This window comes from Pinus tabuliformis, chromosome 3_1, assembly GCF_031772625.1.
Source record: "Pinus tabuliformis cultivar Carrire ecotype Pingquan chromosome 3_1, CPIR1, whole genome shotgun sequence".
Taxonomy (NCBI): Eukaryota; Viridiplantae; Streptophyta; class Pinopsida; order Pinales; family Pinaceae; genus Pinus; species Pinus tabuliformis.
In genome coordinates, this window is record NC_142301.1 from 803,850,688 (window position 1) to 803,871,711 (window position 21,024).

Sequence of the window (21,024 nt, forward strand, 5' to 3'; positions counted from 1 at the left end):
CCTTTAACGGAGGCTGAAGATGTACCTTTTCTTGGAGAGATTGGTTTTTGGTTCTTGATCCCCTGAATAGCTTCTGTCTCCTTTTAGATCTCTGCCTCCTGGGTTTCCTCTGGTTGCGAGTTGAGAGGATCGAACTTATTTTCTGAAGCTGGATTAGGCTGGATCTGTTGAGCAGTAGACTGATGAGATCCTTTGCCATTAGGGCCTCCCGGCTTCTATGACTTGGGAGGTTTGGGGCACTTGACTTGATTCCATCCATCCTCCTTCCCCTGCACAGCCTCATTGTTGGTTGGGCAGCCTCTGGCGAAGTGGCCATAAACATGGCATTTCCGACATTTAAAGGGTGAATGTTCATAATCCAGTTTCTGTAAGTGCGTCCAGCTTCCTACATTTATTTTGATGGCCTCAGGAAGCCCTACCTCCAGATCTACTTCTACACAGATCCTGGCACAATCATATTGGTCCTTATTGTTCGCTTGATCTATAAATTTCCCCAAGGCATTTCCGATGTGCATCAGTGAGTCCCAATTCCAACAATGGACTGGGATATTTGGGAGTCTAACCCACACCGGTACTTCTTTGGGCACATCTACTGCCGGGTCGAAATCCGGGGTCCATTTATTCAAATACAAACCCTGAGGACCCATGAAGTAGGGACCGTTTTGGAAGATCGAATCTTTGTCGTCTTTTGAAGTGAATTCGAAGAGGAAGTATCCTCTCCCCAGAAAGTAAGAAGTAACACTTTCTTTGATCAACGACGCCCAATTTCTGCTGACCCAGCTCTTAGTGGTTTTTGGAGACGGCCATAGCCCAGTGAACTGTCCAATGAGAGCCCGTTCGGCTAGAGACAAAGCAACTTGGATCGGGGTTTCAGGTGGGAGAGAGATCACAGGGATATCATCCAGATTTTTAACAAATTTCGAGACTTCAGGGTTCTTCTTCTTTGGGAGCCCTGCCAGAAGCGATTGAAGGCCTCAGAAGGCGAGAGGGGTGGAGGAGAAGGAGGGGACACCTATGGAGTGCCCAGTACCTCCATCGACGCAAGCCCTAGGGGATGGGCCTGTCAAGAAACACAACAGTCCTCCATTAACCAGCTCGCCCGCAAGATGAAAAGAGAGCCCCAGGCGGATCCCCGCAGGAAGCCGAGCAGCCGAGAGCGGGCACGCTCGCTGTCAATCGAAGACGCAGGATGCCGGCTCAAGGGTTTGCAGTGGGAGCCGAGTTGCAGAGCTTGAGCTATCAGCTATCGGTCAACTCTTCATATGTTTTAGTTTTTTTTGTTAGAATTTAACAATAATTTTTTTTTAATGAAAATGTATATTTTTAATTATTTAAAATGTATTTTGAATATAAAACTAAATTTAAAATCCTAAAAAAATCTTAAAATAGTTTTATTATATAGATAGTTTTTAGTATGCCTCCAATTTCCAACATTGTCTTTCTTTGCCCTCTTGTTCGATCAACAAATAGTTCTCGACTCATTGCTTCCCGATATAACCCCAATGTGCTTCTGATTCCAATCAGATATGCTCATGAACAAGAAACCTAGATTTTATATTTTGACCTTCCCTTCTCACACCCTTGGGAAATATGGTTACCCCCCTCTCTGTGGAGTTACTCACTCTCCAAGTTCATGGATCCCTTTCTCTGATTCTCAGTCCCTCAAGCGATCCATCCCTTGGTAAGGCTTCCTTGCAGTGGTGGGATCTAAAACCAAGGAAGCCCCACCTTATCTCAATTATAAGGATCATAGCATGCTTCATGGAATTCAATTTACATCATTGGTGTTAGTGTATCAAAATGGTCTCATTCTTGAAATATTTAACCTACATGCCACTGCACATTTGATATCTTAAAACTGCAACTATTTGTTTTGTAGCCAAGTCCATCCACCCAACTGGGCAATTTCATGCTTTCTTGCATCATATCACATATGCCTCCATAAGTTCCATCATTAAGGAAATGAAATAATTTTAAACCATACCTCACCAAAAGTTTGTTCATGAAGTGAACTTGGAATTCTCCTTTAATTCCTATCATGACAAGCCATGTTAGCTCATAACCCAAACCATCATAGACCATATGATTGAATTTAGATTCTCAAAAAAAAATCTCAAAAGTCATGAAATATTCATACTTATCTTAGTTTTATTCTTGTTGCTTACTTTACATACACTAAATCAATAGCCGATTGGGAAAGCACCCAGTGACTTCTCTTCACTTTAAACACATGCACACACCATATTGGTTGCCCATTGGTAAGCATCCAGTGCCTTCTCTTCACATTGACCACGTACACACACCGGATTGTTTGCATGTCAGCAAGAATCCAGTGCCTTCTCTTCACTTTGACCAAGTACACACATTGGATTGGTTTCCCATTGGCAAGCATCAAGTTCCTTCACTTCACTTTGACCACGTACACACACCACATTGGTATCCCATCGACAAGCATCCAGTGTCATATCTTCTCTTCTCTTTGATTTAAAATTTACTAAGTGACTCATTGGCCTCAAAATGAGCACCTAAGCCAAATCACAATCCAACGATTATGGGCACTACCAAACTAGTTAATCTTCTATCAACATGAATATAAGTGTGTTTCACACTTGTGTATGCCCATGCAGTCCCATACCTACCTATGTGTGGCACTACACAATACAAGGCCCCAGAAATTTCCATGCATGTCTAAACACTTTTGCACCTGCACAACACATAGACTCATATAGTGCCATACCTTCCTTTCTTGAACACATAAGCACAACACATAGGTCTAAATAGTCCCATACATGCCTGACTTGAACACATTGAACAATGCACACTTATATACATGGTACGACACAACAATCGTGTAGCACAATAAGGTTTCTCCCATTCCCCTATGCAACAGATGCACATGTACAACAATAACACATATACACATAACATATCACAGTAAACAATATCACAATAATCCAAAAGCCAGCTTGTCTCTCATGCTATATCACCATGTTTCCATTAATCCATAGGCCACCTTGTGTCTCATGGAATATCACCATGTTTCCATTAATCCAGAGACCACCTTGTCTCTAATGGCATATCACCATGTTGCCATTAATCCAGGGACCCCTTTGTCTCTCATGGCATATCACCATGTTTCCATTAATCCACAGACCATCTTTTGTCCATGCATGTGAACTGGGTCATATTGCCTCATTTGTTTTTCCCATGTTCTTAATATTGACATGGGAATGATGTAGGAGATATTTTCACATGATTATAATTTAACATAATTATCCTTTGTGCCCAATAAATTCCTCATCACAATGGGAATTTTTTTCATTCCATCCATATCCTTGAATAATTTTTTTTTCTTAGCAGTCACCCTTTCATTCGAGTCACCTCTGATAGTCCTGTCAAAAGAAATGGAATTTTCATAGGTATAAACATCTACATCAATCAACATGAGCATGTATTCCACGTACCACCATCCACCAACATAATCATGGATGTGTCACATAAGTATCCATCAACATAATCACATATGCAATATATAAGTATCCATCAACATAATGATGTATGTAGTAAATAAGTAAATGTGTAGGTATAGTTAGGGGTTAAGAGAACTCCCTTTTTTTCAATTTCCTGGTTGCACATGTCTTTGTCCATTATTCTCATGGACCAAACCAACCCATTAGGTTATTACATTGCTTAATCATGAGAATAGAAACCATTGATTGTGCCCAAATAGATACAGGGTTTACATGGCTCCCTGATTGAGGCCAAGCATGTGTTACACAGTCTCTTCACACTGTTATTTTTTTCATTCTTGCTTGTTTTTATGTTCATATCCATTGCCTAATAGTGTTCCATATCACCTGGAACATTAGTTGGCATGTTACCATTCATGCCTATCGAGCACTTTCTCTCCTTCAGGGTTCTGTGGCCTTCCCTCTACTCCAACCTCCTTAGTCCAAGATCCCCATGCATGCAATTTTGAAATTTAAAAAACAAAAATCAATGCAAGAGGAGGCAATGTTTTCAAAAGGACATGAAATTCACAACAACATTTGTTCACAAAACAACAAGTAAAGCAACACCATAAACAAGACGAAAACCAACATGATAACCAAGACCAAAACCAACATGATAACGAAGACCAAAAATAGCATGGTAAGCAAAACCAAAAGCCAACATCACCATGCACAAGTCTAAAAAAAAATGATATCAAATCAAGAAGTCAGTAAATTAAGCCATAGGACATAAGCATAAATAAACAGCCCCCAAAATAAACTCAATCTCCATGAGTCCAACATTCATGGCACTCTCAACCCTCATGTAATGCACATAGGTACGTATGTACATATGCAAATTCACATACCAAAATTAGTTCAAGACTTCTTCACAAGTCTCACAACGACCTTGAAATCTCATATTTCCCAAAATTTCATGTGGGACCCTTTTCAACGCACACACACACACACACACACACACACACACGTGTGTGTGTGTGTGTGTGTGTGTGTGTGTGAACGTGTGTGTGTGTGTGTGTCAAGGAGCTTGAGGGAATGCCCCCTTCTCCTTCTTGGCATCTTGCATCATTGATGCATGTCCCCATGACTCATAGGGGTTGTTTCCTTTCTTCTCATGCCTATCGGGACAGTCCCTTTTCGGATGTCCTTCCCCACAGCTCCAATAGGATATTATCTTCTCCTCCTTCTTAGCCTCACAAGTCATATTCCTACTTTTACCATCCTTTCTTTTGGAGGATTCAACCTAGTATGTCATTTCTCACAACTGTCTTTACAACTCAATATTCCACTCAACCAGTTCTTGTTGCTTCCTAGTGAGTTTTATAAGTTCTACCCAAATCTTTAACTCATATTCCAAGTCCTTGAGATTAATCTCCATATTTCTAAAGTTTCTCTTCTCTTGGAGGAATATCTCTTTTCGTTTTCGATGGGCTTGGTCGATATCTTGTTGCACAATTCCATGATACTTATTTCCTTCCTCTGCCATTAAGTCTTGCTATGTGTTTTCATATACACTTAGCTATTAGTTCATAAAGTAAATTAATGACACATATGTCAATTGACATCCTTTACCATATTAGGCCAAGTACGTAATCCTGCAATTGGGATACATCCTTAAGATCATCATCAATCCACATATCATAAACCAGGACACCAGTTTCACATACATAAGCTTGTTTTCAAAAATGAGCAAAACATGTATTAATATTATTCATGATCATTATTTTTCTAGATCAATAATTAGAATTCAATCTTTGACCATCCTAACAACATTATTTAAAATCATCTTGTCTACTGAGGCCACACTACTATTTTTAATCAACTTTTAAACACAAGAAGAATTCAACCTTCTTATTAAAGTCAACAATAGTCATGTCATCTACAACTTCAAAAGGATCAGTTAGAAAAATCTTAGATTATATTAATATTTATCATACTTATAATTATCATGTTCACACATATGCACTATAGGGCCTGCATGCAGTCAAGTTGGCACATTTCATAACATTGTCCCAGTGAGCATATGCTCTGCTCATGCAACCATTCCATAACTAACCATGATCCTTGTTGCTATAACAAATACCTGCAACCTAGTTATCATCCAATTGTCTTTCTAAAAGATGCACAACATCATACCTTTAATCTCTTGATGCACTATATCATATACAGGACATTGGATGTTCCCACCCAATTATCATATCTGTATATATATAAATATATATATGAAATCAATAGTAGCAACCATGTTATGCAACACAAACAATCATACAATCATGCGAGCATTCACGTGCACACGCACCTTGATTAGCTAGCATACACATAAATACAAAATTTCATAAATATACATAATGCAAGAAACTCAGGGAGTTTTCCTAAGGTTCCTTGCATCTTATTAATAGTCTGTACATATTCTACCAAGCATGAAAAGGCTCCTCATATGAACAACAGTGATGATACACTAAAACAATCATATGCTCAACCATGTTACATAACTAGAGCATAATATAATGCATCAATCATGCATGTCATAATAATTTACAACCGACTTTTAACACCTAAACATTTGTTTTACTAATTTTATAAAAATCATGTGAGGCCCTCTCCCTTGGGGAGTCTCTACTATTTCTTGATCATGATAGAGTCCAATGATGGCTCTGATTTCCTACTTGTCATAAGCCCATCCAAGAACAATTTTAAACTTGGATGCTTTGATACTACTCTATAACATACCCGACCCCTCAGGGTACCATTAGAGGAATGGGGTAATTGCTTTGTTGTCCAATCTATGAACATATATGAACTACTCCTCTTATCATCCTTCTAAAAATTTGTAGATGACTGAACTATGGTTACAAATCAACCACTAACATTCCATTAACTAATTGTTTATAGGTTGCTTTAGATCTCTGCCGAAAACTCTATGGGCAACCCACCAAAATCAACTCCTCTTCATGTCAATCCATTCTTTATATGGCACATTTCTTCTACTTAGGTTCCACCCTCCTTTGGATATTCTATCTCCATATATACTTCTACAAAATATCTTCCATATTTGAGGTCTATATTGTAGAGATAAACCTCGCTCTAAGGGTCACAACCCATCTTCTTCTACGCATATTTGTCACCATTTTAAGGGCATACCTTATGGACTAAACATGCTAGGAAACTTCCCTAACTAGGAAATTATACTTCTATTCTAATTGCTTTAGAGAAAATTGATGGGCCTCTAAATTAGACATAAATTAAGGCTCATGCATCTAAATTAAACAATAATTTAAGGCCTATGACCTCCTTCAGCACATTAAACCTTTCTTTCTAAATTAGATAATTTATTTTTAACTTTAATATATTCATTAGGAAGGTTTATGAATAATTGGATATTTGTGCCTAATATTATTTATTTTCGTGAAATATTATGAGAATATTGGGTAGATTATGAAGATTTGGAGGAGGAGATAATTTAGGGACTTTTTCCCTACTACAGGAGGATCAATAATAAATAATAAATCAACAAGATATTATGGAATTATGGCACAAAATGGCGAACTCCAATGATTGAGAAAATCTAGGAATGTGTTCCACTAATCAAGGGATTTTAGTGGGGAAAGCTTCATCCATTCATGGGGAATGATTCCTAATTATTTTGTATAAGTACCAAGTCGAATTTTCCTCTAGAGGGAGATTTTCATTAGTGTTATTGTGGAGAGAGCTTGTATTTTTGCAGCTCCATTGTATTTTCTTGCAGGGATGTAATTCTATAGATGAAAATAATGAGGATTGGTGTCATGTTCAGCTTCGAAATCTTGTTATCCTCCATAGGTATCTGAGTTTCCTTGGGCTTGCCCATCAAAGGAGCTTCAGAGCCCTTTTGTATCATTTTCTTTCCTTCTTTTCACTGCTTATTCACATGCATCTCTAGTTTTTATTTCTTTCTATTTCTGCATTTAGTATTAATGATTTCTTATTGAAAAATTGAGCTAAATGGTTGATGTAAGTTATTTTGCAGGATCACAAGGATTATTTCATCCTTGGAAAAGCTTTGGAAGTTCATAGTAATCACTGACTGATTGGATTATTCTTCTTATTCCCAAATCTAGAATTTGTTGGACCTCCTTTTTAGCAAAGAAGAGTAAATTTCTGCTACTTTTTAGAGCATGCTCACGATCTTCAATCGAGTTGGTTTCACTTGAATTAGATTAAAAAAAAAAAACATTATAGTTCATAACAAAAATTACCCCATTGCATTTGCACTTGATTTGGTTAGGAATTTTTTAGATTTACTAGCTCACTAGTTCTCGAATTTCTAGATTTTCGACTAGTAATATTTTTCTATTTTTTAGCATGGGTTAACTGAGGTGTTTTTGAGTGATTCCACTTGGAATGGGGACCTAAGACATCCTAGTTAATAAAAAAACATTTCCCATCCAATTTGGATTTGATTTACTTGGTCATTCGATGAATTATAGTAAATATATAACATCCTGTAAGAAATCCTGTTTTGAGCCCGAATTTAGAAAAATCATCATTGAAGTTGGGATTAGGCCTCTACTTGACCACCATTCTATCAAGACAATTTTAACCCTCTTGCTCCACACTTAGGTTAGCATTTTGCTAGTTTTCAAGGGTAGGATTTGATTTCCATTTCTTCTATCTTCAACTTCCATTAGATCTCATCAATGTTTTATATCATTCCACAAAGTTTTCCTCATGCATGAAGTAGACAACTAGCTCATGAAATTCTGTTTCCTTTAGATAATTGAAATTCTTCTCATTTGCATGATTTTTGGGTAAATGTCAATGTTTGATGCAGTGAAGGTGTTTCAGGAGTACAAAGATATTTCATAGTCAGCAACCTCATCCGAACTTCATCCACCCATTGTCCTCACTTTCTTTCACTAAACCCTCACCAATTTCTTCATTTCACAAGGAAACTTCTCCAAGGTTTTTGAGCAAATCCGACCATCTCCCAACTTTGGTTTTGAGTTCTGAAGTGGTCCTAGGCATTCCATTGCCCCATTCCATCCACCGACCACCTTCCCTAAGCTTTCCATCACCTTCAACATCCATCCTTTTTCTCTTGGTTATATCTTGTAGGTTTTCAGGGGATCTTGTAGTTTTCCTGTAGTGGCCTGTTTTGAGGCCGAATTGAGGAAAAATCCTCAAGGAAGCTAGCAAAAGGTCCCTACTTGTCTCCCAAGCCTTCTGACCATTCGCGATCATCTCCAAGCCACCTGACACATCAGCAAAAGAGATTAGCTTTCACACTCTCACATGAAAAAAAAAAGAAAAAAAAAAAACAGATTTATTTTATTCATTTTCATGCACAGTAGTAGAATGTTTGATGGTTTGAATATGCATGCTTAGGACAGTAGGATTGCATACGTGTTCACTTATAATTCTTTTGAAGCAAAGCCTCTTAGCATTTAGTTAGAAAATGGTGTATTTTAGCTTTTGATTTCAATCTCTTTCCTTGTACTTTCTTTCTTACAATAGGTTAAGGTTCCATTTCGAACATTTCATTTTCTGCAATTAGTTTAGGATTTGACTTCAGTACATGCACTCCATTACATCATCACAGAAAAGGAAGGACACATTGTATGTCGCACATATAGTGATGATACCTCTTAAGTTTGTACGAAACCCGGGTTGATAATTAAAGTCAGTAGCCTTGGGAGTTGTAGCATTCTTGTTGTAATACCAAGGCTCATCACAAATCCTATCCACCCATAGAAAAAACAATAACTCTTGCTTCCATAAGAGACTCGACCTAGATCATATGGATCCATAGATTCTGTGAATTTCTTTGAATGAATCTTGACATGAACTTCAGATCTCTACAACCCTCAAACTAGGGTTACCTTAGTCAATATTATGCCTGCGACGAATTATGTTCTGGCTCTAAATTCCAGTGCAGACCATCCTCCATTTGTGTTGGTCTTTATACAGACCTTGTGACCTACTAACCACCACAAGACATGGTCTCAACTGTCTCTCCTATTTTAGAATTCGATGCGGCCTTCACAAAGAGACACCACTGAAATCACATGCCCAAATTCTCATGATCAACCTCTCTTGAGTTCAATCTTCCAAAATAGAACCAACAATATGCCATCATACTTCCTAGATTGAACCCATTAAGGTATGTGGCATTCTTGTGAACCCTCACATGATGATCTTGCTCTTGGTGGATGATCATGGCCTCCCTTTAGCAACCCTTACTCGGCCCTCTAACTCAGCATACTTTAGGAATACATCTCTCCTAGACTCCTTGGTCAAATGAGCTCCTTCTCACTTTATGTTCTAGCCTTCATCCTAAGCTTCCTTAAATAGATTTTCCTAGGCCTATTAGGAACCCTCTAGAACTTACAGGTTTTATTCACTTATACCTTAGGAAATATTAATTTTCCTTTTAATTTTCTTTTAAATTTTAAACCCCATCATGGGTCCAAAACCCATTCGCTTGGGTTCTTTGCTCACAAAGCCTTTTGTGACCAAACTCACACAAACCCATCTCACTAGGCTTGTGGAGTACCTCCCAAGCTACAAAATTCAACAACATAGTCTAGTTGTAGTAACTGTAACTTGGTCAAGCTCTTGTAGTCAAGTGAGGACTTGGTTGGGTTCCCAAGTTGCAAATTAAGGGTAGTTGTGAGGGCATGATAGCTAGGGAGGGTCAAGGCATGCCAAGGAATGAAAATGTGTGCTAACACATGCCAGAAAATGTCAATGCATGCTGAGCAGTGTTATGGAGTGTCAAGGTAGCACAAGGGAGAACTAGGTCAAAATGCATGGAAAGGAACGAATAAGAGTGTGTGCTAGGGAGTGTCAGTGAATTAAAGTGTGCCAAGGATGAAGTATGTTAGGAGAAATTTAGAATAGGATTTGTAGTAGGCAAGTCTACGGTTTTGATAAGGGGCTTGACATAGCATTTTGAGACAAAGGAAGACTTGTGCTGGGAACAACACTGCTTTTCTTTTAGATATTATTTTTATATGAGATACACTTTGGTTGCATGCTCATGTTTTAAACTATTTTAGATAATTGCATATTGTACATTGTTGTGTATAATTTTTGAGGCACTCAGCTTGTGTCAGCTTATATCTTGTGTGTCTTGTGCATCATGTGGTTCTTGCAAACTCTCAGTTAATTCTCTATTGTTTATATCAATTGAACATACATGTCAAATATTGCCTGTGTAAGCTATGTTGCTTAGTTGTTTTATGACCATGGCTAGATGTGATCCTTGCCTTGGTAACTAGTTAAGTGGGACAGGTTGAGCTTGGACATGAGTGGCCTAAGATGATTCTTAGGAAGTTATTAGGTGAACAAGGCACAATCTACTTGTAGTAGGTGTAATTGGTGAATTTTTTGTGGTTGAAGCATGCTAGTGTCACATGAACTACAATAGCAAAGGACTTGATTGGGTTTCCAAGTCGTGGAAAAATGTAAGGCTAGTTGTGAGGGCATGAGTGCTAAGGCGTGTTAGTGAATGATAGGGAATTCTAACATGTACCAAATAGTGCGAAGACATGTCAAACATGCTAAGATGTTCCGAGTGCTAAGGCATGTCAAGATGTGCAATGGTGTGACAATGCGTGCCAAGGATTGTCAAGGAAAAGAAAAAGGGAGAAACAAGTTAAAGTACAAGGAAATAAACACATAAGAGGGTTAATAAGTCATCAATTTACCTTTTCCAAGAGGGGCATGCTAGGCACACCAATACTAGGTGCTAATAGGTGCAAAGTGTCAAGTCTTAGTGCATTTTAAGTACCAAATATTCCTATGTTGTGTCTCATCTACTTTCTAATAATTGATCTCAAATAAATTTAATATTAAAGCATGCCAAAGCATACAAAGGCATCTCAACGCATGTCAGACATGTTAAGACTTGCCAAGCGGCAACACATGGCAAGTTCCAATGTATGTTAGGGAGTGTTATGCATGCTATGAAGTGGAAGGTCATGTTAAAGAGTGCTAAGGTGTGCTCGAGAGTGCTAATGCATGATAAGGAGTGTTAAGGAGTAATAGATAAACACAAGGGAGAACTAGGTCAAAATGCATCGAAGTGAATGAATATGAGGGTGTTCCATTGAGTGTCAATATGTTCTAGCTATCATGCTAATGAGGGAGTGACAAAGTATGATAAGCACTGGTAAGGCATGCTAGGGAATATCAGGACATTTCAAGAAATGCCAGAGTGTGCTAGGGAGTTCCAGGGGGTGCTAACATGTTCCAAATAGTGCCAAGACAGGCCAGGTGCTAAGGCATGCTAGGATGTGCAGGGTGTCAGTGTATTCCAATATGTGTCAAGGAGTGTCAAGGAAACAAAAGCAAGAACCAAGCTAAAATGAAAGGAAATGAAAACATAAGAGGTTTAATAAGTCGAGATTTTATCTTTTTCAAAATGGGCATGCTAGGCACACTAATTATAGGTTCCAATACATGCCAAGTGCCAATGTGTGTCAAGTGTTAATATTGCAAGGGTTGTTTGAAGAATCAATGAATTGGAACAACTTGATAAGCTCTTATATTAATAATTATAATATTTATGAATTAAAATTTTCATATTGTTATTTTATTCAACACTAATTAGGAAAGCTATGAAAAAATGTATAAAAAATATTAAATGAAAAACACATGTACGTAATGTGAATGGGGATTAAGTCATTGGATGGGGGTGTTAGTGCTAGTGATCAATGGAGCTCATAGCCTCCTTGGTAAGCGAGTCCCTCTACAATGGTCTTAAGGTTGTTATGGAGAGGAAATATTTTGGAGAAATGCGTTGGAATGTGTACAATGGTATTAATGGTTATAAATGCCCGCAGATGGCTTCGAGGTTGTCGAAGTATGTCTTTTACGAGAAGGGTGGTGAGGTGCCCTCCCTTACCTTCATTCTCTTCAAGTGTGGTGGGTTTGACATCTGTGTTGATTGAGGGTATACATGGGGGTTTTTAGAAGTTGGAGTCCTCTTTTGGAAGGCACATAGAGGTATTATACAACCAATTATTCCAACTACATATAGTTATTTTGGTTTCTTGACATTGGCTTCCTATAATGTTGTATTATGGGTACTGTAGTTCGGTGCTTTGGGGTTGGGGATGATGCCTTGTCTAATTGTGTTTGAGTCTGGTAAATGATGGCCTTTTATGTCACAAGAGTGTTGTTCTGAATGTTTAATGGTTTGTCTTGTTGAGTTTTCAAAGGCTTCATTTTTATGACCTCTCCTTTTTGTGTCACTTTGAGTTGTCTCTCCTATTTTGTTGGAGTCATATGGTAAGAAAAAATCCTTGTGTTGAGATAGTGGTCTCCATTTTACTTCAGATATTTTCTCATGGATGTATTTATAATTTGGTTTGGTTCTGGTGGTTTTTTCCTATGTCCTTATGTTGTCCTTAATTACGCTATGTTCTCGATTTGGGTCCTTTGTTATGGTGTTTGGGGGGTGATATACTAGTTCTATGATCGAGAGAAAGTAGTTATATTATGCACTCGTCTTCTTATTTCGATGGGCGTGGTCTATGCAATTGTTTAGTTTTCTCTCTCGCTTCATTCATCATGCCTCCACATCATCGAATGATGGGTAGGAGGGGAGGTATGGGGACTGTTGGTCTTAAACACAATCGGTTGTTTGCATTTGACTTAAAGGGTTCTTTCTGTAATGCAGTTCCTTTGGAGGTGAGGAGAGAAATTATCCTATTGGAAGCGAAAGAAATTGAGGAACACTCATATCACTCTGACTCTGAGCTTCAGAAGATGGCCTTGGACCTGCGAAGGGTTCTAGTTCTAGAAATGTTTCCTAAAAATGCTTACATTTTCCGTATTCTCTTTCTTTACATAAATAATTGGATACTTTGCTCCATTTTATTTTAAGGATAAACATGTAGAGACCTATAATTTGTTTTCTAGCCTGAAGATATGTTGAGGAGTCAGAGGTTGTGTCTTGATAGTGTTGAATCTCATATGGCCTGGGTAGAAAACTTCATTCTATCATATTTTTCCTATGGGGATCTCACCAACCCTCCCTAAGACTTGGGGATCATTTTGACCATCTTATTGATAGCATATATGATTTTACTGTTATCTTTTCTAATCAAGATTAGGTATTGGCTAAGATGTTTTTTGTCACTCATCTATTGTAGTGTCGTTGTCAGGCATGTTCGACCTTCACTTTAGCAATTGGGGGGATAACATGTTTTCTCTGTTTATTTTTTGACTTGGTATTTTGATGCAATTTGGTTGTGGTGTTTGGTTTTGGCAGATGGACTTACCCATTTAAATGTCAAATCACATGTCTTAATCTTCTCGGTGGGTTTAGCTTGTGACTATTTTGGCATGGATGTAAGTGGGTTCCATTAGTGGAATGTTCTATTCTCCAGTGGCTTGTCCTTCTGGTGGCTTCCACCTCTCGATGCACATTTGGTGGATAGGTTGATGTTTATGAGTCTTGAGCACATACTTGATATGGATCATGGTAGTCATCGCCTGTAGATTTTTTATTCTGGAATTCTTATCCTCTCCAGTGTGCTTTAGATATAATCTTGTCTTTATGGGTCATAAATTTTGAATTAATCATTGTGGTTATTACTATCGCCTTTTTGGTCACGACATGAAGTTTTATGTAGAAAACATTCCTAGTTGTGGTCGATGATTTTGGATGTAAAAACAATGTTTTTCTTATCTAATTAATAGAATTTTGTAGTAGTAGCTTATAAAAAAAACATTAATTAAGAAAGTTATAAATCTCAAGTCTACCTTAAAATAAGGTTTATGATTATCATGTAACACATCTTTTACAATTAATGTAAAATAATTTAACTACAAGAAAACTTATGAATCCCAAGGCTACCTTAAATTAAGATTTATGATTACTATGTAGCATACTTTATAAGTAGATGGTTTTGGAGTTTTTTACCTCTATAACAATTTAAATTAATATAAAGTCTTAGTCAATGAATCAAAAACTTCATATTTTTATCTTATTCAACATTAACTAAAAGGAAACTTATGAATTCCATTGCAAGTCTTTGCCCCTTAGTAGGAAAATAATTTTTTATTTTAATTAATATATTTGATAAATAAAACACAATCCTTTAAAACTAAATATATTGACAAAATTTAATATTTCAATCAATATTTTTGAAATCATAAATAAAACTATTTCACTCTACTTCAATATAAATACAATAAAATTAAAATCAATAACTCAAATAACAAAAGTTGAAAACTTAAATAAAATATAAATTAATCACTATATTACTCCCTCCAAAAATGGAGAGGTTAAAACTTATCATGATTCAAATCCAACTTGAATTCTCTCTCATAGTCTCAATTATTGGAATTATGATATTTGAATAATGATTTTAATAAAAAAGCCCTCGGTCGGGATGTGAGCGGGCAATTGTCCATCAAATCAATTTGTAATGGGAGGTATGCGGATCCCAAGGGGTCTCTACGCCACCTTCCACATACACGAAGCACATGGAGGGGTTTCATATTACATGCTAGCATTCAATGCAAGTTTAGAAGGTGTTGATAACAGGAAAACCCGTCAAGCTCCTAGCCTTTGTGAAAATGAAATTGATAATTATTCCATCTGCATTGTGTTTTGGCATTGTAGTGGAGTTGAGTAGTTCGGTAAGTCATTGAGGAACTCTGTGGTGGTCATTCGAAGGGCTCGGGTCCTCCTGTAGTGGTTTCAGGTCATTGGTTTCAGGTATGTCCTCTACCTTGTCATATATCTCTTTATCATGGCTCGTCTTTATTGTTTGCGGGTTTCATGGAAGAAGGGATGTGCCATGAATGGGATGGTATGGAAGAAGTCTTCACAAGAGGGTTATGTTGTTGCTGATTTGTTTGAGGGTTGTATAGTTTTTTATATCCTTGTGTCGGTATTCTTTGGAGTTTGCTTGCTGGCATGGGCATGTTGATGGTAAATCCCATGGGCCACCCTTAGTCTCTCTGGTTATGTCAGTGGAGCATCCTCTTATGTTTTTCTTTGGTTTTATGTTGTTGTGTCCCTGAATTCTTAAGGTCTTGGCCCGGTAACAACGAGGTTTGCCATGATACCCTCCATTGGTTTGTGTTATGGTGGACTTATGTTCATGAGCCTTGGGACTATTCCTATTTCATGGATCTGGGTTGCACTAAGAGATACTGACAGTTTTTGTATGGGTCATGGTTCTTACACTTGTTCACCCTAACAAGTTCCAGCTAGGTGTGAACCTTAGAAGCTCTCGATTCCTGGTTTTTGGCTCACTCAGGGTTGGTTTTTTGTTCTCACTTTGGTTGGTTTTTGTCTGTTGTGTCAGTTCCCTATCACAAGCACTATGGCTCGCACTACTTCTGGGAGAAGAAAGACCACCAAGGGCTCCCGTGGTCATGGGAAGCAACCCAAAACAGACAGTTCTCCCAGTACTTCTACTGGAAAATTCTATGGGCACAAGTCCACGTCCAAGATCATAGACTAAGCATCAATTGCATATCATGTGGGCTCAGCCCCGGTTCATCAGCTCATAGCCCAGTTGGAAGAGGAATTAAATAGGAATACTGAGTTTCAAGATATTGACACGGAGGAATGGCAAACCCTGGTGCCTGATCCTGGGTACTCTTGGGGTCGTACCTCTCAGTAAAAGAAGACAATCCACTTATATTGGTTAATGACGAGCCTTTTTGGAAAAGCCCTAGAGCACATTCCCTCAAGCTCAACCACGACAACTCAGACTTTCTCGGATTATAGCCAAGATTTCAGCAAATAAAATTCCAATATCAAAAGAAAAATGGTCATCTAAGTTGCATAGAACAACACATCCCTTACATTCCTCAATCTGAACTTCCCGGGTCAACTGCAAACTACCCGACCCCAATTGACTCAGATGATGACAAGTAATCTTCTGTTTCGCCTTGTTTTGACTTTTATTACAGGCAACATTTTTTTTCTTTTTAGTACTTTCAGTATGTTTATAAATATCTAAATGTTAGGAAGTATAAAGACAATCAAACCTTTCTAGTATGGCTAGATAGACTTACTCTATTTTGTTTTTAGATAGCTTATCATGTTGTTAGGTGGTCAACAAACCTAGTTTCCTTCAGGGTAGGTTGAGGCCACCTAACCATCGAAAATTTTGGTGTAACCTGGTTGCTATTGAAAGATAATGAAAAAGAAACGTCCTACCAAGATTACAGAAAATAAAATGATTTTAATTAAAAAAAATATTTCCATCTTATTGTTTTTACTTTAATTTTGCTATCAATTATTTTTTGCATAAGAGACAGCTAATATTACACTTGTTAATATGTTACTACTAATACACTTGTTAATATAGTAATACTAATAATAATTTAATTTTAAGATTATAGTGAAGTCAAATATCAAATTTATGTATAAGACTCTTTTGTTGTAGGATAAAGAAACTCCATAGTGATTTAATTGTTAAAGTCTATAGAGTTGTACATAATATACCCTCTAAATTTGAACCTATAATCTTCTAGGAGGAAATACATGTTTTTCATCATTAAACTAACTATTAATATAAGCTAAACTTAACTTAATTGCAAATTCCAAAAATATTATAAATCTAATAAATAAAAGAAAATTCAATTATTTAATTTCACTCATATTCATCTTATTTCAATATATTCCTAAAATAAGCATTCAAGATAAAATTCGCTATATATATATACGTTATGATGTACGTTACATTAATATATTAGTGAGATCATGTATATATATATATATATAACATGATCTCACTAATATATTAATGTAACGTACATCATGCGATCCCATTACGTTTTTTTATTAACATATTTTAATTTGGCATCTATATACATAGATATTTTTAATGACTTATTATATTGCCACTCGACACTATAATGCAATGGGTATTGCTTTGACTCTTAATTAGTTAAGTCAAACATATTAAATTTGTTTTGATTTAAAAAAGTTCAACTATATAAATAATTTTTAATTTTTTACAAATTTTTTATTAGTATTTATCTCAGTTATTAGTCCCTGCCTGGGACTAATAGCGATCGATTCGGCGTTGACCGGGTATTAATCCTGTGTTTGACCAAGAATATTGATGTGCATCACGATTTTAACCAAAGTTTTCATATTAAAAAATAATATAAATGTTATTATCTAATTTTTGATTGGGCAACAAAGTTGAGGGTCTTATTGCCAGCTTCGCAGGTTTCAAGACATTCTGCATAAGTTAGTTTGTCCTAAGTTTTTGGTCGTTCACTGCCCATTCTTTTGCGCAACATTTTTTCTTCTTACCAAAATTTAACGAAAGTTTCCGCTGGCAATTTGGCTTTACAAAAAAATTAACCAAAGTTTAGCATTTGACCTCTTATTGGAGACCTCACATGTCTCGAGGCAATGTTAGAGATCCAAAAATTTTTTATCCAAAGTCTGAAAGGAAAACAAAAGTAAAGGGAGGACTTAACTTTTGTTAAAGTTTGATGTCTGTGTATTAATAAATAGAAACTTTAACCAAACTTTGATCTCATGTGTATTACACAAATTTCATGTTAAATCGTGCCCCACAGCAAAGAAAAACTCTTGCATGTTAGCCTTCTGCCATGTGCATGATAGCTCTTTGACACGCCATGGAGCCTAACACAACACTTGTCTCTAATCAACTTCACCACTGGTCTCTAACATACCTGCTTCACCACCCATTTGCTTCTAATCTACTGGTTTGATTTACAGTTTGATAGGAGTGTAGCGAAGCAAAGAACCTATCCATTCCACTGCTTTACGTTATGGTTTGACATACGTTATGGTTTGACAGTTCAATATGGTTCGCTACACTGATCTGTGTCTTTAGTTAACACGACGATGGCGCAGTCCGTTCTCCCATGTAGAGGTGTTACGGCCAGTTATGTAGGAGGAATAGCAGGGTTCAGCCAACGGCCCGCATTGCCCGTTGCGGGGGCCCTCAAGATTCGGCTGCCAAATGCCGCTGAGTTATCATGGGCACCGTTAGGAGAGCTTCTGGAATGCTAACGATAAGAGTCCGTGTGGAGGCGTGGGTACCCTGGGTATCGCCTGGTCCTTCGGCGGAATGATCTTTGTTCTCGTGTATTGCACCGCTGGAATTTCAGGTGGTAATCTTATTATAGTAATTAATGATTTTTTTCTTCCCTGAATTCGTTGATATTTGATTTGACAAAACCATATAATGTTGTTGCAGGTGGGCATCTAAACCCCGCGGTCACGTTCGGGCTGTTTGTTGCTCGGAAAGTGACTCTGAATCGAGCAGTCTTGTACATGGTGGCACAGTGTTTGGGCGCAATCTGCGGGGCAGGGATGGTGAAAGCGTTGCAGAAAACTTACTATTCTAGTGGCGGGGGAGGAGCGAATTCAGTGTCGAAGGGATACGGCAATGAAACAGCTCTCACCGCAGAGATAGTTGGCACTTTCGTCTTGGTGTATACCGTCTTCTATGCGACCGACATCAAGAGCAACGCCCGCGACTCTCACGTTCCTGTACGTTTTATTATAGATACTTCAGATCTGAAACATCGTATTTCTGTATCTCTATATAGAAATATCTCGTAGCATCAGATCGAAAAGCGGTCGACTAACTAACTAAATGTGTAGTTAGGGCTTGAAATTAATTTGATTTTAGATTCGAAAAATATTTTGAAATTTTATCGATAAAAGTAATTTTATGGTTTCACTTCGCTTTTATCTGTAACATTCCAAATATTAACATTTTCGAAATCTATAATCAAAAGAGTAAACAACCCCTTCCATTGATTGAATGCTACCATGAAAAGTTAAAATTTGAATAATAACAATAGGTTGTGTATGATTTTTTAGATTACATCTGCATCTGAGTAACTCGATTACGCATTTTGAATCATGCCAATTTGATTTATTTTAACTGGAGTTTGAAGAAAATATTGAGAAGAAAATCAGTTTTCTTTAACTTTAAGTTTAGTTTCACTCACAGTTGGGTACTATGAAAAGATATAAAAACCTTCCTTGCAGCAATTTGAATCATCATTTCGACATGTTTTGCTGGATGTGGACAAAATGTTGAGAAAATAAATCTGTTTGTAAAAGTTAACTTGTTTTATTCAAATAGGGCAAGTTGAAAAATATAAAAGCTTATTTTATTTAAAAGTAGGTAATCAAAAAGTGGTTATTCTTATTTTGATTGTAAATTTGGAGAATATTTCTAAATCTCATAGGAATCAGCAGGAATTTGTATGCTGAATAAGTTCAATACTTTTAAATATTGAATAGTATTGTAAATTCCTGAAAATATTCCAAAGATATAAAAACCTAAGGCAATCTAAAAGTGGGAATTTCATATTTCTGAAACTTGCATTCAAAATAAGATATAAAAACCTAACAAGCCTGTGTGATAACCAGCTTGGTATCTCAGTTTCTACTCTTTACACAATCACCAGTGTATTGACCACAGTATGAGCTAACAGGTTCCGTGCTCTGCCCTTCCTAAGATTCCGTCTTATAAATGAGAGAGATCGTAATGTTCTCCTTGGAAGTGAAATTTCCAGTCGGACTATTTCTTTTGGAAATGGGATGTGCACCTCGCCCTCGACGATTTCTGGTGAGGAATTCCATGTGAACGATTTCTGGTGAGGAATTTCCATGTGAACCTTGCCTGTACGTTATCATTGTCCATTTCTTGAACGTGTATGCAGTAAGCAATTTTATTATTATGTATAATACACTGATTATTTAATCTATTAATAGATGCTAATATACTGATTGGCGCAGGCTTTGGGTCCGCTTTCAATTGGTTTTGCTGTATTCATGGTACACTTGGAAACCATTCTTGTCACTGGAACGGGCATCAATCCTGCCAGAAGCTTTGGAGCAGCCGTGATTTATGGCCATAAGAAATCCTGGGACGACCATGTAAGAAGAGGATAATGACCATGTAAGAAGAGGATAATAGTCTCCTTTCTGTTGTTTTATATTTATCAGTATTGCAGATTTTATGGAATTAAATTTTGATTCTTACATTGTAGTGGATCTTCTGGGTTGGTCCTCTTATTGGAGCTATGGTAGCTGCTGCATTTCACAAATACGTTATCCGAGCATCCCTGAAATGGCACAGCAAGGAACCCAACAATGTTTAATACAGAAACTGGACTTTGTTCATGCGGATGCATTTGTGTTGTAAAAATTGTGTTTGCTTTTAGATGTTGTATGTTTTGAGGGGCCAATATTTCACGTACGCCGGATGTTAATCTTAGAATAGGCATCAATAGATGCTAAAATAAATTTGATACGATGGCAAATTTGTCCGCCAAACATTTCTAATGTCAGGATTGTGTCTTATAAACAATGTTATTCTTGTCATTATTTGGCATTTTCATAGCTATCGTATTTTCTTTGCCCAGAAATGTCAGGATTATGTCTTATAAACAGTGCTATTCTTGTCATTATTTGGCATTTTCATGGCTATCGTATTTTCTTTGCCCAAAAATTCCAAAGTGAAGGTTACGTCTATCAATTATTATTTTGCCA

General features: G+C 37.1%; 2 protein-coding genes across 3 annotated transcripts; one reads left to right on the plus strand and one right to left on the minus strand.

Annotated features, from left to right (window-relative positions):
- Positions 1–215: 215 nt before the first annotated feature.
- LOC149189890 (uncharacterized) lies at positions 216–18,195 on the minus strand. The gene is made up of 3 exons (XM_089410372.1): positions 18,180–18,195; positions 1,092–1,169; positions 216–952 (listed from the first exon to the last, which is right to left on the minus strand). The coding sequence occupies exons 1-3, from the start codon at positions 18,193–18,195 to the stop codon at positions 216–218; spliced, it is 831 nt and encodes a 276-aa protein (XP_089266498.1).
- A 232-nt stretch (positions 18,196–18,427) lies between these two features.
- Positions 18,428–20,715, plus strand: LOC149189891 (aquaporin PIP2-2-like). Of its 2 annotated transcripts, none has more exons than XM_089413313.1 (4): positions 18,428–18,620; positions 18,710–19,005; positions 20,269–20,409; positions 20,523–20,715. In XM_089413313.1, the coding sequence occupies exons 1-4, from the start codon at positions 18,581–18,583 to the stop codon at positions 20,631–20,633; spliced, it is 588 nt and encodes a 195-aa protein (XP_089269439.1). In that variant the 5' UTR covers positions 18,428–18,580; the 3' UTR covers positions 20,634–20,715. The 2 variants fall into 2 exon arrangements, with proteins under 2 accessions (XP_089269439.1, XP_089269440.1); XM_089413314.1 differs by having other exon boundaries at positions 20,269–20,431; positions 20,523–20,659.
- The last annotated feature ends 309 nt before the right edge of the window (positions 20,716–21,024 follow it).